Source organism: Marmota monax, unplaced genomic scaffold (genome assembly GCF_021218885.2).
Source record: "Marmota monax isolate L192 unplaced genomic scaffold, Marmota_monax_Labrador192_F-V1.1 WCK01_AAM20220418_F8-fsc00012, whole genome shotgun sequence".
NCBI classification, from domain to species: domain Eukaryota; kingdom Metazoa; phylum Chordata; class Mammalia; order Rodentia; family Sciuridae; genus Marmota; species Marmota monax.
In genome coordinates, this window is record NW_026695227.1 from 7,504,672 (window position 1) to 7,522,207 (window position 17,536).

The 17,536-nt window shown below is 35.6% G+C and overlaps 1 protein-coding gene and 1 pseudogene across 27 annotated transcripts in view; both read left to right on the forward strand.

Moving 5' to 3' along the window:
- Plekha5 (pleckstrin homology domain containing A5) overlaps positions 1 to 15,437 on the forward strand; it is a 231,330-nt gene extending 215,893 nt beyond the window's left edge. For all 27 annotated transcript variants that reach the window (XM_058576249.1, XM_058576243.1, XM_058576245.1 and 24 more), the window contains 7 exons: positions 1,283 to 1,401; positions 5,113 to 5,322; positions 6,809 to 6,949; positions 7,569 to 7,693; positions 9,650 to 9,795; positions 11,267 to 11,369; positions 14,524 to 15,437. In XM_058576249.1, coding sequence (XP_058432232.1) covers positions 1,283 to 1,401; positions 5,113 to 5,322; positions 6,809 to 6,949; positions 7,569 to 7,693; positions 9,650 to 9,795; positions 11,267 to 11,361 — 836 coding nt within the window. In that variant the 3' untranslated portion in view covers positions 11,362 to 11,369; positions 14,524 to 15,437. The remainder of the gene's footprint in view (positions 1 to 1,282; positions 1,402 to 5,112; positions 5,323 to 6,808; positions 6,950 to 7,568; positions 7,694 to 9,649; positions 9,796 to 11,266; positions 11,370 to 14,523) is intronic.
- On the forward strand, positions 8,393 to 8,831 carry LOC124087083 (small ribosomal subunit protein uS8-like; annotated as a pseudogene).
- Positions 15,438 to 17,536: the final 2,099 nt, after the last annotated feature.

Sequence of the window (17,536 nt, forward strand, 5' to 3'; positions counted from 1 at the left end):
GAGTTATAATTTATCTCATATATTCAGTTATAGAATTTATTCCTTTAAAAATAATTAAATAATTTATTCCTACATATGTATTCTAAAACATTCTAAAATCAAAAACCAAAAGTCAAAACATACCAAACAACAGGGAATTTCTCTGATATAGTCAGTAAAAGGAATCATTCAGCCAAAAATCTGTTCAATATATTCCAACCTCTTATGGTCTAGTACTTTGCTTTATATTTGTATGAGCAGGAATCCATATTTTGGGTATGTATACCAGAGATGACATGAAAATGAAGTTGGGATCTTTGTGGTTAACCTGAACGTATTAGAAACCAAAGAGATAATTGTGATATGCAGCCCATGGTTCTGAGCGAATGGTAGATCCAGACTGAACTAGACATTGCAAAATAGGCAACAAAGTTCATGCAAGAATCAGTATCAATTTCCAAATGTCTAGCCAGGCATAGTGGCACACAGCTGTAATCCCAGTGACTTGGGAGGATGAGGCAGGAAGATCAGAAGTTTAAAACCAGACTCAGGGACTTAGCAAGACCCTTTCTCAAAAATAAAGAAAAGAATTGGGGGCTGGGCATTGTGCCACATGCCTATAATCATAGCAGCTCTGGGAGATGAGGCAGGAGTTTTGCAAATTCAAAGCTAGCCTCAGAAACTTAGCAAGAACTGTCTCAAAATAAAAAATTAAAAGGGCTAGAGATGTGGCTCAGTGGTTAAGTGTCCATGGGTTCAATCCCCAGTACCAAACAAACGAAACAAAGCAAAACTTCCAAATAACCAATAGCTCGTTAATGAATAGTATCTATTATATCAAAAACCCCTACTTCCCTCTTCAGGAATTTGATCCACAGGACAGTAACAAATTGTTCAGTTGAATGGTGGGCCATAACTTTCATAATTTGTTTTATGTGAGTGCATTATACTAACTAGTTAAGATGATAATGGAGATGTACCACTGCAACAAAAAAGAGTATTTTATATATAGTTAATGATTTAATGTCATTTGTCAATCTGTAAAACTTTATTTGTAAATTTAACCCTAAATTTGTCTTGTAATGACTATCTTATGGCTCTTTTCAAATAATAAATTGTAAAATCTTCCAGAGGGCTGGGGTGTAGCTCAGTGGTAGAGTGTTTGTCCACCATGTGCAAAGTTTAGTCCCAACAACACAGAAAATACACAATTAAATAAAAGCCACAGAAATTAAGTATATCAAAAGAAAGCCATGTTTATAAAATGATGTTTTATAGAACTTAATGCCATTTTAATTTTCAGGTTCCCACTTTCCTGTTGGAATAGTTCCTCCAAGAACAAAATCACCAACACCCGAATCTTCGACAATAGCTTCATATGTAACCTTGAGGAAAACTAAGAAGATGATGGATCTAAGAACGGTATTTAAGTAGAAATTAGCTTCTGGAAATTAGATTCTCAAGCATATCTATTGTTTTCTTTTATCTTTCTATTTATAGCCTTTTATCAGAATTCTATTTAGATACTCTAAGAAAAACTTGGTAATTTTTTCAATTACATTTACAGAATTAGCACCTCAGAGGACAGGCCTAATCAAGATATCTTTTTTTAATCAGCCTTCACATGTAGTCTCCAGTTTTATGGAATCTATTCTTTATTGGTTGCCCTATACTTCATCCCTTAATACTAATAAGAATTTCCTTGATAAACCTGTCAGATATATCCTGAAGCCACTCAAAATTTAATGGATTTCCTAACTATCTTGAAGTTGCAGGGCCTTTTAGCTATTGTTGTTCTGAAGTTTGGTAATCCTCTGGTTACTCTGAAAAATGTGAATTGGGACAGGGAAATAAATCCTATATTTTACATTTTCATGTGAGACTCCTTTCATTCAGTCTGATTCTAAACCTATGTAATATTCTCAGGAAGATGCTGAGAATTCTTAACTACGTATCTCCTAAGTATTCTCTAGAGCTCTGGATTGGAAACTTTTACTTTTTATCTTTATAAATAAGATAATTTTAGGGTATAAGACAAGACTGAGGGGCTGGGGTTTCGCTCAGTGCTAGCTAGAGTGCTTGCCTATCATGGGTGAGGCACTGGGTTTGATCCTCAGCACCACATAAAAATAAATAAAATAAATAAAAATAAAGGCATTGTGTCCACCTATAACTAAAAAAATTTTTTTTAAAAAAAGAAAAGACTGATATATATGGCTATTGAATGGTATTAGTGTAATGGCATATACATACATAAAGTATATGCCAAAAAAAAAACTGATAAATTTATATACAAGGAACATAAACTAAGCATAGTAGCATACAGTTGTAATCTTAGTGACTCAGGAACCTGAGACAGGTGTATCTCAAAATCAAGTCCAGCCTGGAAAACTTAGCAAGACCTTGTCTCTCAAAATAAAAAAAAAATAAAAAGGCCTGGAGATGTCACTTCATAGTAGAACACCCCTGGATTCAATCCCTAGTATGAATGGAAGAAAGGAAAGGAGGAAGGAGTTTCAATTAGTACAAAAATATAAAGACCTATAAAAATAATGATTATAGAATAAAAATCATAGCTATATATCAGTATGAACATTAGTGGTCATGGTTCTACAGTAGTATTAATTAAGAGAGGGAGGGGCAATTTTTATAAATTGGAAGGGTTGGAGGTTTTTTTGTTTGTTTTAATCGTAATGGTAAAATAGCAAATCAAGAGAAAAAGAAATATACAAAGCATATTGAAAGCAAACAGAAAGATTATAGTAGATGTTGTTTTATAATTATCTTAAATACTAGAAGAAAGACATATTTAACCCAAATACTGGAGGAAAAAAATATGGGAGATTATGGGTATATAACCTTGACATAGGAAACGCCTTTATAAGTGATACTAGTGCCAAAAGAAAATGCTTTCAATGCATTTAACAGAAAAGTTCCATAGTATTTGAGACACATCTATAAATTGCATTTATTGTTTATTTGTGGTGCTGGGGATCAAACCCAGAACATTGTACATGGTAGGCAAGTGCTATACCATTGAACTACATACCCAGCCCTTATAAATTTGTTGGTCTACATTTGTTTGTTTGTAATGGAAAATAATATAACAATAATATATAAACATGAAAAATGATCAACCACAATAATAATTTTTAAAATATGACTCTTTATTCTTTAGAAAGAATAAAGTAGTTGTGTACAGAACTTAACTTGGAGAAGGATGTTACAGTGTGAAAACATTTTTGCATATGCATGGAAAATATTTGGGACAAACATAAATTAGCTGCTACTAAAAATGATAGGAGCTGGACGTGGTAGTACAAACCTATAATCCCAGCAGCTCAGGATGCTGAGATAGAGGATCACAAGTTCAAGGCCAGCCTTAGAAACTTAACAAAATTCTGTACCAAAATAAAAAAAGGGCTAGGAATGTGACTTGATGGTTAATTTAGAGAATTAGCACTCAGAGGACAGACCTAATCAAGATATCTTATTATTAGGACAGACCTAATCCAGTGGTCAAGCACCCCTGGGTTCAATCCCTAGTACCAAAAAAAAAAAAAATGAAAATTATAGGAAAATACTGCTAAAATGGTTAACTTTGCAATCATCTATTCTCTTCTACACATTAAGACTTTTTGTTTACCTTTTAGGTGTTTTTTTTTGTTGTTTTGTTTTGTAGCACTGGGAATTGAATCCAGAGTGGTTTACCACTGAACTACATGCTATATCTCCAGTCTTTTTTTTTTTTTTTTTTGAGATAGGGTCTCCCAAAATTGCTGAGGCTGGCTTTAAACCTGTGTTTTATCTGCATCAAACTTCCTAAGTTTCTGGGATTATAGGAATGCATCACTGCATCTGGCCTCCTTTTAGTTTTTTGTTTTGTTTTTTTTAGCTTTTTAAAACCCTTTATTTATCTAAAGTCCCAGCACTCCAAGAAGCTGAGTAAGAGGATTTCAAGTTAAGAGGCCAGGCTGGGCCTGGCGGTATATTTCTGTGATCCCAGCTACTGGGATACTGAGGCAGGAGGATCACAAGTTTGAGGCCAGCCTCAACATTTTAGCAAGATCATGACCAACATAGCAAGACCCTGTCAAAAATAAAAAAGACTTGAATTGTGTAGCTCAGTGGTAAAGTATCCCCTGGGTTCAATCCTCAATACAAAAAAAAAAAAGAAAATCCACCAAGAAGTTATGAGACCACCCTGGGCAACTTAATGAGATCCTATAACTCAAAATTTTAAAAAGTTAAATTTAAAAATTTCAGCAGGCATGGTGAAGCATGCCTGGAATCCCAGAGGCTCAGGAGGCTGAAGCAGGAAGATCATGAATTCAAAGTCAGCCTTGGCAAAGGCAAGGTGCTAAGCAACTCAGTGAGACCCTGTCTCTAAATAAAATACAAAGTACAGCTGGGGATGTGAATCTCAGTGATCAAGTACCCCTGAGTTCAATCCCCGGTACGCCTCCAAAACAAAACAGAACAAAATTTAAAGAAAAGGGCTGAGGAGGTTGCTCAGTGGTTAAGCAGCCGTGGATTCAATCTCTGGTACAAAAAAAATAAAGAGTAGAACCACCATATGACCCAGCTATGGTCCTGCGGTAAGCTTACTCCAGAGGAGCCATACCCTCTTACATTTTGATTTTTTTCAGCCAAGAAAATACATTCTCCATGCACACATACATACGTTCATGCTTCCCCTCTCACCCCCACCTTATATCTTCCTTTTTCTCTTCCTTTCCATTATTGATCATGCATCACCAATTATCTATTAGGGATAAAATAACTTAATCTGTATTCTGGTGTTACTCTACTGACATTCAAAACCTCTCCATTTTTTTTTTTTTTCCTCAGTACTGGGATTGAACCCCTGGGCACTGTACCATTGAGCTACATCCCCAGTTCTGTTTTTAATTTTATGTTGAGACAGGATCTCACTAAGTTGCTGATACTGGCCTCAAATTTGTAATCCTCTTGCCTTACCTCCCAAATTGCTGGGATTACAGGCATGTGCCTCTGCGCCCAGCTCCAGCTTCCACTTTTGATTATGAAAACAAGATAAGTACACTGTACAATATTGTTCATCATCCTTTGCAGAAGTTACTCTATGTTCATGTGTTTATTTTTAATTTCAAGGAAAGACCAAGAAGTGCAGTGGAACAGCTCTGTTTGGCAGAAAGTACTCGACCTAGGATGACTGTGGAAGAACAAATGGAAAGAATAAGAAGACATCAGCAAGCATGCCTAAGGGAAAAGAAGAAAGGATTAAATGTTATTGGTGCTTTAGACCAGTCACCCCTACAAAGTCCTTCTAATTTAAGGGATAATCCATTCAGGGTTACTCAGGTACATCAGCTGCTTTTGGTTATTCTTGCATATAAATCTAAAAATCACTTGTATTTTAATGTTACGTGATTAATGAGTTTCTGAAGATCTACAGTATAGTTTGGGGGGGTTGTTTTTGTTTTCAGGGGGTACTGAGGATTGAACCCAGGGGTGCTTTACCACTATGCTATATCCACAGCTCTTTTTATTTTTAATTTTGAGATGGTAGTCTTGCTAAGTTGCTTAGGACCTTGCTAAATTGCTGAGGCTATATTGTGTCTTGATCCTCCTGCCTCAGCCTCCCAATCACTAGGATTATAGGTGCATACCACTACACCCAGCTTAAATAGTTATTTTGTATTTTATAATTCTTATAGTAGTAAGATGAGACAACTTATTAAAATGAAAATAACACTGGGCTGAAAGAGACCAGAGCCAAAATATTCCTTGGATACCCAGGTATCTGTTTGGATTTTATCTTTTTAACTGTAATCTACTGATATAACCTTAACCATATACTACACATATTTCTCTGTGTCCTAATTTATTATGAACTAAATTGTAGCAGGAAGCTGGGTACAGTGGTACACATCTGTAATTCCAGTGACTTGGGAGGCTGAGGCAGCAGGATTGCAAGTTCAAAGTCAAGCCAACTTGGGCAGCTGGCAAGACCCTGTCTCAAAAAAGGGACTGGGGATGTAGCTCAGTGGTAAAGTGCCCCTGGGTTCAATTCCCAGTACCCAAAAAATAAATAAATAAACTACAGCAGGAAAGGACTTCTAAATAGACAATCTAAGTCAGCTATTTTTCACATGTCAGTTTTAACCTTATAAAATGTCACCATTCCATTTTCTTTGTTTCAAATTTCCCCTCTTCATAAATATGAATGGAAATGGCAGTCTAGTGGTCTTTTCAGTAGCTTCTATCTGGCCTATCTCTATTAGTAGACAGTGGTCACCTATGGGTAGAGTTCCTATACAGTGGCATAAACTAGATACATCAGCAGAAAGTGCTTCCCTGACCTTATAGACATCCACTTTCTATGTAATCAAAAACAGGCCTTGCTAATGGAAAACAAACAAACTGACAGTTGAATAATAACACATTTTACAAATTACAAAGTAGGTGGTTTAAGAGATAGGCTGGGTGTGATGATGCCTGTAATCCCAGCTACTCCAGAGGCTAAGGTAGGAGGACTGCATTACCAGGCCAGCCTGGGCAACTTAATTAGACCCTACCTCAAATTTAAAAAATTTTTAAAGGCTACAGATGTAATTGACTAAAGCACCTCTGGGTTCAATCCCCAGTGCTAGGGATGAAAAAGAAAATAGAAGTGGAGAAAAAAAATGTATGTTTCCTTTGTTGATTTTCATAGAAAACTTCCCTGTGAATAGAGTCCAGCTTTGTTTTTATTTTTGTTGTTCTGGTTAGTCTGTTTGAAAACTAACACACAATAAAATGCATGCAAGCACAGTATGAATTTAACAGTGCTATATCTTTTGGGCAGATTCGAAGGAAGGATGATAATGTTAAGGAATTGGATGCTGTTCATAGACAAAATGATATAAAGACCAACCATGAAACTCCTGCAACAGAAAGTGTTCAACTGAAAGAAGATGATCCTCAAAATATGGATATCAGCAAAGAGGTAGAGATGATTTTAGGATTTATATTCCAAAGGGATAGATTTTTTAAGATTAGATCAAGTGGTATGATTAAATAAAGTATTCCTTTTAGTTATAGAAGCCATATATCTAAATGAAATTATAGGTTTTCTTTAATTGATATATAGACCCATAAAAATATATTGAAAATTTTAAATATAAATTACTGGGCATGGGTTCATGCATCTGTAATCCTAGCTAGTCCTGAGACTGAAGTAGGAGGATCAAAAGTTTGAGGCCAGCCTGGAAAATTTAGGTAGACCCTGTTTTAAAATAAAAATGAAAACGGCTGGAGATACAGCTTAGTGGTATGACACCCTGGGTTTAATCCCAGTAACACCAAAAAAAAAGAATCCATAGTACTAGAATAAATTGCTACTAATCCAATCAAAGAATATTGTATCCCAGCAGCTCAGTCTTAGCAGTGTGTAGAATGTTAATTTTTTAATAGAGTTAAATTTCAATTTGTTGTCAGTAAATATTCAATATAGGGTACAATTTGGGGGGATAATTTTTTTAATAAGCATTTTGGAATCATTTTAAATTTTTTAAAGTCAAATGTAAGAATGCTTTGAAAAGAAAAATTTTCTTCTTATTCTGTAGTTTAAAAGAACTGAAAATGTTTTTTATGAAATACTTTTCACACCTGAGCCAAATGGAATAAATTCTGAGGAAGCAATGGATAAAGAGAGGAACAAAGAAAAAATATCTGAGGATATTACATACAGGTAATAATTTAGAAAAACAAAGAAATTATTTATAAAACTGTATACCTGCTTACAAATGATACACTAAAGAGTTGAAAATATTGAATTCTAGTCCCACCTTAGCTGCTTAGGAGCTATAGGATTTTGAGCAACTTACATAATCTTCTCAAGCTGCAGGCCCTTCACTTGTAAAACACCAATAGGAAAATACATTTATAGTGCTCAACGCTATGCTTAGCATGCAGGGAAATAGTCACTAAACAATACCTTTAAAAAATAATGCCAGTCAGGCTTGGTAGCACAGGTCTATAAGGGAGGCTAAGGGAGAAGGGTCTCAAGTTTCGTGCCAGCCTGGGCAACTTAGGAAGAACTGGTCTCAAAATAAAAAATTCAAAGGGCTAGAGATATAGGTCAGTGGTAGCACACCCCTGGGTTCAATCCCCAGTACCACAAAAAATAAGGATGTTGGGGCTGGGGTTATGGCTCAGCAGTAGAGCGCTCGCCCTGCATTTGCAAGGCCCTGGGTTCGATCCTCAGCCCCACATAAAAATAAATAAATAAATGTTAAAAAAATAAAAATAAGATAAGGATGCCAGCACTGGGTTTGTGACTCAGTGATAGAGCCACTTGTCTAGCATGTGTGAAACCCTGGGTTTGATCCCCAGCACTGCAAAATTAGTAACAATAATAATAATACTCTTTCCACCATCTTTTCGTGCCACCATAATAGTGCGCATGAACGTCCTGGCTGATGCTCTCAAGAGTATCAACAATGCCAAAAAGAGAGGCAAAATGACAGGTCCTTATTAGGCCGTGCTCCAAAGTCATTGTCCGGTTTCTAACTGTGATGATGAAGCATGGTTACATTGGCGAATTTGAAATCATTGATGATCACAGAGCTGGGAAAATTGTTGTCAACCTCACAGGCAGGTTAAACAAGTGTGGAGTGATAAGCCCCAGATTTGATGTGCAGCTCAAAGACCTAAAAAAATGGCAGAATAATCTGCTCCCATCCCGTCAGTTTGGTTTCATTGTATTGACAATGCTGGCATCATGGACCATGAAGAAGCAAGACAAAAACACACAGGAGGAAAAATCCTGGGATTCTTTTTCTAGGGATGTAAAACATACATATAATAAAATGCCTCAGTGGACTCTCCTTCTAAAATAATAATAATAAAATAATGTCAAATGACAGCTTAAGCTATAGCAAAGTTAAGTACCTCAACACTGCCTGTGAAATGTAGACACTAATCAGAAGACTAGGTTGTCTGAGAGTCCCAAAGACAATGGTGATTTTCTTTTATTTTTTGGCAACATTCCTTAACTTGCCCCTTTATATTTTTTGGAGAGAGGGTCTTGCTAAGTTGCTAAGGTTGGCCTTGAACTTGCAGTCCTCTGCATTAGCCTCCAGAGTCACTGGGGTTACAGGTGTATGCCAGTGCACCTGGCAGTAGCTATACCTTTATTTCTTCAATGCCTAGCAAGATTGAATTTGAAAAGTGTTTGGCCGTGTCTGCTAAGAAAAGTATCTGTGCCAAGTCAGGCATAGTGATGCATGCTAAAGCAGGAGAATTGCAAGTTTGAGACCAGTCTCACAACATAGCAAGACCCTGTCTCAAAATAAAAAAGGGCTAGGGATGTGGCCCAGTGGTAAATCCCTCTGGATTCAATCCCCAGAGGGAAAAAACAAGTTTGGAGATTGGGGGATTTAAATGAAACAAGATTGGCAAAGTATAGGTAATTATTAAACTTGAAGTAGCAAATTTCATTTTATTATTTGCTCTAATCTCTTTATGTTTGGAGTTTCCTAGAAAGAGAAAAAAAATGAGATCAGTTACAAATGTTAACATTTGTTAAATATATCTAAGTGGTGGCATCGAGTCTGAGTAGTTAGAATTTTCTCAATAAGAAACTGGAAGAAAAAAATTAATTGTATTCTAAGTAAATTATAAAATAACAATCTGTTTTCATTAGCTCTCAAGATGAGACACAGATCACAAATCATAAGCCAGAAGCCCATACTGAAGAAGATACAAAGAACAATATTCATGAGCAGGAAGAAACTGTTATTTCATATGAACCAACTCCGGAGCTTTCTAGAGAAAATGAAACAATGGCAGGTAGATACTACATGTTTTATGATTTTCTTACCTATATCACTTAGAAAGCAAAGTGCATAGGAGTTCTAATTTTTTTAATTGTCACTGGCCACTTGGATATTGTATGACAGGTCTGATTCAAAGTGTATGAACTTCTAAACTTGTTTTGCTGAACTTCTAAATTTATTTTTCCATATGGATATTGTAACAAGGGAGCCACTCAAGAACAGTGACTGCAGATTAATGAACCTTTTCCTTCCCACTTACATATTCATGAAGGGTGTATTTGGACAAAGGAAGAAAGGTAACCCCTGCCACTGAGTCTGCTCTGGCTTAAGAATTGGCTCATTGATTTGATTTTAGTTTTTAATCATAATATATGGTAAACTTTTTCTAATGAGAAGATCCCTCAGTACTTAAAATTTACCTATTCTAAGGACTAGTCTCTGAGAGTTCACAAACTTGACACTTTGGGAAATGTGGACAATTATACATTTAAAGCAGTAGAATGGATGTGTTTACTCTAGCCCCAACCATAATCCACATCTGGATTTTTTTCTGATAGTAGAAAAAAATCATTCATATCATATTATAAAATAAATTATTTTTTCTATACTATGTGCTCTCATTCCCTCCCCCACCCTCTCTTAGTGGAGATGGGGTGCAGTGGTGGGGTTTAAACCCAAGTGCCTTGAGCATGATAGGCAAGCACTGAGCTGTTTACCAGTAAGCCACATCTTGACACTGCCATTATATTTTTTAGACTCTTCGTAAATATTTTTTTCTTTCTTTTCCTTCGTTATGGTTTCTAGAGGGTGAGAGTGAAGGGTAGGATCATAGCACTAGTGAATATTTTTAACTTTCTATCTTTACTTCATAACAAAGAAAATCATTCTTTATAATCCTCCTCTCCGTAACTCCTACCCTTTTGTGGAAAGATAAGAATAATGTAATTCAGGACTATTCTTTCTAGGAAAAGTATAAAATTCTGGGCAGAGCATTTTTTCTTTTATATACATAGAACATGCATATGTATGTCATCAGTCCTGTTCCCTTGTAACAAATATTAACCACTGTCTCCTTTACCTTTACCACTTAAAAGACAACATGCACAAGAGTTGTACTTTTGTAATTGTTACTGACCACTTGGTTATTGGGTAGCAGGCCTGATTCAGAGAATTAAACCTATAACTTTTTAAGTCTCTGTAGTATCTAGCTGCATGAACTAGAAAAGACTCAACAGAACCATGGACAGACACCTGAAATCTAACCTCACAAGAAAAAGAATGAATTTTAAACTAGGCTGCAGGAGACATTTTATACTGAATATTCCAGTTGCCTTATTAGAAAATCATAACAGAACCCACAAACAGTTATTACTTCCTCCCCAGTAAATGTTCTGATTGTTGTGGGATCACAGCATCAAGATTTACTTCTCCAAATGTATTTTAAAGATACTTATTTTCTCATATGTTTTCTTGGTGTGTTTTAGTGAAAAGTCTGTCCCCGTCTCCTGAGTCCTCAGCATCGCCAGTTCCATCCACTCAGCCGCAGCTCACAGAAGGATCACATTTCATGTGTGTGTAGTCTCAGAAGTATGTCATTTCCCTTCATATTAGTGGTTTACTGTTAAAGAGTGTTTTACTTGAATTTTATTCATCTGTTGTTTAGTAAAAATATTTGGGATTAATTCTGGACTCTGCATTAGGGATAATTAGCAGATAAAGAGGCCATGTGTTTAAACCATGGCCAGTAACTCGGATTTTGAACATTGCCCCCTTCTAATGATTTGCTTTGTGACAGCATTTTCTCTCTTATTTTATCATCCATAAAAGCAGCAAAATTTGGAGGGAATGGTCTGTGCCAAAACAAGCTTCACAGTATCATGCAGCTGTGCTCCTATGGAACATTCCTTTGCATAGTCACATCTGAGAATGCTGTTAAGGAATTACATGTCGATCATGTAATGTTTTTTAATTAATGTGGCATATCTATCTAATTGGAATTTGTTAATTATTTTAAGGACAAAAATTGTTTATGATTCAGCCAACTTGATAGAATTTTAAGAGCTATTAAATCTAGTTGAGATCTATTAGAAATTATTTCTAAATAATGAATTAATTTAAATCAAGGTAGCAACTGAAAAAGACACAGATGGGGACAGGGAGAAGGAGGAAACCTTTCTTAAACAATGTTCCTAATTTTTTTTAACTTTATAGACAGTTATTATTTGTATAATTATACAAAATTATACACATACAAATAGACATTTTTTTCTTCAGTAAAACTGTGAGATACAGAGTGAGCATCTTAGCCTTGTCTTTTTTCTCACAGTATATACCATGTCTAGTAATTTTTGGTGCTTTAAAATTACCACCAATTTCTGTTAACCAGTTATAAGCAGCAAAAACAGACATTCTGAGCATTATTACCAACATCTTCTTTGAATTTTAGATTCTCAAAATAAATTATTACATTTACTTACTTGCCTAAGTGCTTATTTTCTGGAATCTACTTCCATTTATGATTTTAATTAAAGCAGCTTTAATCTTTCTCCTTTTTTTTCTTCTTTTCTTTAAATATTTGTTTAGTTGTAGATGGACACGATACCTTTGCTTTATTTTTATGTGGTGTGGGGGATTGAACCCAGTGCCTCACTCATGCTAGGCAAGCGCTCTACCACTGAGCCACAGCCCTGTCCTTTTTTTCAACCAGAAAAATTTATGTTGTCTTATCATGTTTAATATTTTTATTGTGTTTACCTGGAGCCTAGAAGAGCCTTTTGTTTGTTGTCTGGCTGTGCAGGTTTCAAGTGCTTGCTGAAATTACAGATGGCCTATGTCTTGCCTCATTCCCTCACAATTTTTTTTTTATTGGTTGCTCAAAACATTACAATGATCTTAACATATCATATATCATACATTTGATTCAAATGGGGTATGAATTCTTATTTTTCCCACGTGTACAGATTGCAGGATCACATTGGTTATACAGCCACGTTTATACATACTGCCATACTAGTGTCTGTTGTATTCTGCTGCCTTTCCTATTCCCCCTCCCCTCCCCTCCCATCATTTCTCTCTACCCCATCTACTGTAATTCATTTCTCTCTCTTTTTTTTCCCCTTTCCCCTCACATCCTCTTATATGTAATTTTGTATAACAATGAGGGTCTCCTTCCATCTTCCGTGCAATTCCCCTTCTTTCTCCCATTCCCTCCCACCTCTCGTCCCTGCTTAATGGTAATCTTCTTCTTATGCTCTTCCTCCCTGCTCTGTTTTGAGTCACCCTCCTTATATCAAAGAAGACATTCAGCATTTGTTTTTTAGGGATTGGCTAACTTCACTTAGCATAATCTGCTCTAATGCCATCCATTTCCCTGCAAATGCCATGATTTTGTTATTTTTTAGTGCAGAGTAATATTCCATTGTGTATAAATGCCACATTTTTTTTATCCATTCATCTATTGAAGGGCATCTAGGTTGGTTCCACAGTCTAGCTATTGTGAATTGTGCTGCTATGAACATTGATGTAGCTGTATCCCTGTAGTATGCTCTTTTTAGGTCTTTTGGGAATAGTCCGAGAAGGGGAATAGCTGGGTCAAATGGTGGTTCCATTCCCAGCTTTCCAAGGAATCTCCATACTACTTTCCAAATTGGCTGTACCAATTTGCAGTCCCACCAGCAATGTACAAGTGTACCCTTTTCCCCACATCCTCGCCAGCATTTGTTGTTGTTTGACTTCATAATGGCTGCCTTTCTTACTGGAGTGAGATGGTATCTTAGGGTGGTTTTGATTTGCATTTCTCTAATTGCTAGAGATGGTGAGCATTTTTTGTGTATTTGTTGATTGATTATATATCCTTCTCAGAGAAGTGTCTGTTCAGATCCTTGGCCCATTTGTTGATTGGGTTATTTGTTTTCTTATTGTTTACAAATTTTTAACTTAAACTTTAGAATTAAAGCAACTGGTGGCAGAATAAAATCCAACAAAGGAAAAATTAACATGATGTTCACTTAATTTCTTCAACATAAAGAGTTAGTATGTGGTATCTATGTATCTTAGTAAAAAAATGTGCATTAAGAGCCATTCATATTGTTTTTTGATTTTATGAACAGGTTACATTTCATTTTATACAGACCTTTTTGATAATAAAGAATGTTCAGAGTTAAAACTCCAGTACATTTCCAAGTTCCTGGAGTTGTTACTGCATTTTATTTTGTTTAATTTTTATCCCAAGAGCCTATGGCATTACATACTAGAATGAGGCACAACTGTTGCCAGATACCTTCTGGTGTCTTTGTCATGCAGCTACCACAAACAACTAGTGGCACAAAAACTCATATAGTACTTTATGTTCTCCCATTGTACATAAGTCATCTTTCTGAACTAGTCATTTTGGCAAGACTCAGAAAGCTTTACAAATGATATTGCTATATAGATGGCTCAATATATTATTACATATTTTATGAAAGTTATGCAAACCTTTGTTTATTTTGTCGATCTTTGGATTCAGCAACAAATGTGGATACATTTTTTTTATTTTGACTTGCTTTAATTGCATTATGTTTTTTCACTGTGAATTAGGCTTATGGAAATAAAGAAAAATGGCCTTTAACTGTATTATGTTTTAGAATTTTCATGGCCATGCTTGTCAGTTCTATTGTTATATCCTTGTGAGGTACTTTGGGACATGGTCATTCATCAGCTTTGCAGGTGTCAAAGTAATTTCCCCTTTCTTATTTTTCAGCTATACTGACTTCTGTTGAAACCAGTCACAGCTAAAGACGTGGACCTTTGGCAATGTAAGAAGATATTGTACAGTATATTTTAAATCTATGAAATTCATAGTTTTTGATGCTTTCAACCACAGAGCATCATTTTACCACTTCTGGAAAATGTTATTCCAAAACAGCTTTAATGGCCCATATGTACACTCCATAATCTCAAGGTTATCATTCTGACACCAGCTTGCTGCTATGATTTCAGAGCACATAAGTAAAGGTGCTTTTTAATGTGCAGTCTATAGAAAGAGCTTACTTAGTTGCTGATTTTCAGATTTTGATGTTTCTTAAGTCTAAGTGAATTTATATTTCTTTTTGCTTTTCAGTACATAAAGTTACTTATTATTTCAAGTGAGACTTGCTTTTCTTTCTTTTTCCTTTCTTTTTTTCCCTTTCTTTCTGATTTTGGATACTGCAGTGCTTTGTTTCACACTTGATTTGTAAAAATTTTATATATATATATATATATATATATATATATATATAAATATTTAAAATATGCCATTTTATTATTGCTAAGTGAAGTATGTCCTGTTTTCTGCTATAATTCTTTCTCAGTCAGATTGCAATGTCAGCAGTTACTGCCACACTCTTGTCAGCTTAAACACAAATGTTATCGCTTACCTTTTCTTAAAAAAAAAATTAAAAGTGTAGGTATTTTGAAGTACTGGACTTATACTTCATTGGAATAGATGTGTATAGCAATAAGCAGGTTTCCAAATCCAGTACTTAGTTTGTGTACAAATGTAATTATGTTCATTGTGTATATATTATGCAATGAGCACTTGTAATGTATTAAAGGCTACTTCCTATTGTTTAAATGCAAATGTTCATATCTCATTTCTTTTTTATCATGTTAAATAAATGTTGATGTTCTTAAGTCACTTGTGTTAGAATTTTTTTTTTTCCACTAAAATGAAAAGTCTTGAGAGTTGGGGATGCGACTCAGAGTAAAGCACTTTGCCTCTCATGCACAAGGCCCTGGGTTCAACCCACAGCACCAGAAAGAGATAGTGGGGGGGAGTCTTGAGATTTAAGAGACTTCTCAAAGAAAAAGTAGTCTTTTAATCTTATTATCCTAGACAGTATCATAAAAGAACCTTGTCTGTCCAACCTTCCCATGTCAAAATTGAGGGAACTTGATGCCCAAAGTGATAAATTGGCTTGCTGGCCATAACCATGTTACAATTATTGACAGGATTTGGGGCAACATAATTTTTCTTACTTTTCCTCCTAAATCTATCAGCTCATCACCAATGGGCAAATTTATATTTATGAATTCTTCTACAATATTTCAATTTGTTTCCAAGTTTTAAAAAGTGATTTCAAGCATCTATCTGCAGGCCTTCTCTGCTTAGGGACTGGACTTTGAGAGGGGTCTGTAGAGTAGAAAGGGCTATTTCTCTGACACGGGTAATTAGAAACCGTTTCATCATAAGTGAGACTCAGAGATCTTTTCTCTTACAATACATTCTTTGCAGATGTTCACGCTCTTCAGAATCAATTACATTTTCTTTCCTTTGTAACCTTTTATGCATGCTTTATATTGTTCCCAGAGTACAAGGAAATTTGATGCTTCTGGATTCCTGTATGGAGTGGCTCAAACCAAATTGGCACTGGTCAGTCTCCACTCTCCACCCCCACTTCATGTTATACTAAAGAGGATTTAGATTTGATACGAAATGCAGATGTATAAAAATTTATCTGTTCCTAAAGGAAACATTCAAGATGAAATGCAAAGAGTCTAGATTGCAGGAGATAAATGAAAACAGAATGAAAGGAGAATGTTTACTTTTCTTATTATTAAAAGGTAATATATATATATATATATATATATATATAAAGAAGTCTTCTCAGATTATTATTTTCCCTTAATCTTGGCGCCCTTTTTTTGGGGGGGGGGTATTATTTCCCCTTTATCATAATATAATTATTTTTAACAGATCTTCTGTCAGTTTGTTGAGATTTTCTGATATTCTTTGGGTTTTTTGTGGGGGCTTTGTTTTATCTTTGAGGATGTGTCTGTGTATTGTCTTTTGTTTTATTAAACACAACTTTTTGTGTATTTTGTAGTACTAGGGATTAAACCCAGGGCTTCATGCGTGCTAGTCAAGCACAGTACCACTCATCTCCAAACATTCTGTAACTATTTCAAGAAGGAAATATATATACATACATATTCCTTATTAGGATCCCTGGCATACTAGAGAATTTGGAAAAAGCAGTATGAAATAGTTGTTACTCTTTTGTTTCTCTCCACCCCATTCCTGGTACTAGGGATTGAACCCAAGGGCACTTTACCACTGAGCTACATTCCAAGCCCTTTTTTTATATTTTGAGATAGGGTGTCACTAAATTGCCAAGTCTGGCCTTAAGCTTGCGATTCTTCTGCTCAGACTCCCAAGTTGTTACTGTGACTCTTTTCAACATTTCAGAAAGACAGATGAAAGTACCAACAATAGGCTAGTGTGGTAATGTATACCCGTAATCCAAGCAGTTCTGGAGGCTGAAGCATGAGGATCATGAGTTCAAAGCCAGCCTGAGCAAAAGCGAAGCACTAAGCAACTCAGTGAGACCCTGTCTCTAAATAAAATAGAAAATAGGGCTGGGGATGTGGCTCAGTGGTCAAGTGCCCCTGAGTTCAATCCTCATACGCAAAGAAAGAAAGAAAACAAAATGTTCTTGGGTTGGGCCTATAACTTGCTGTTAACTGTGCTTGCCTAGTATGCCAGAGAGAAAGCCCTACATTAATCCCCAGCACTATTACAAAGAAAAAAATTTTATTAGCCCTCAGTGATTACAAAAACGTCTGCTAAAAATAGATCCATTATGCTGAATGCACACCAGTAATCCTAGCTACTCAGGAAGCTGAGGCAGGAGGATCTCAAGTTCAAGGCTAACTTGGTCAATTTACTAAGACCCATTTTCAAAATAAAAAATTTTTTTAAAAGAGTGGCAGATGTAGTTCAGTGGAGGTTA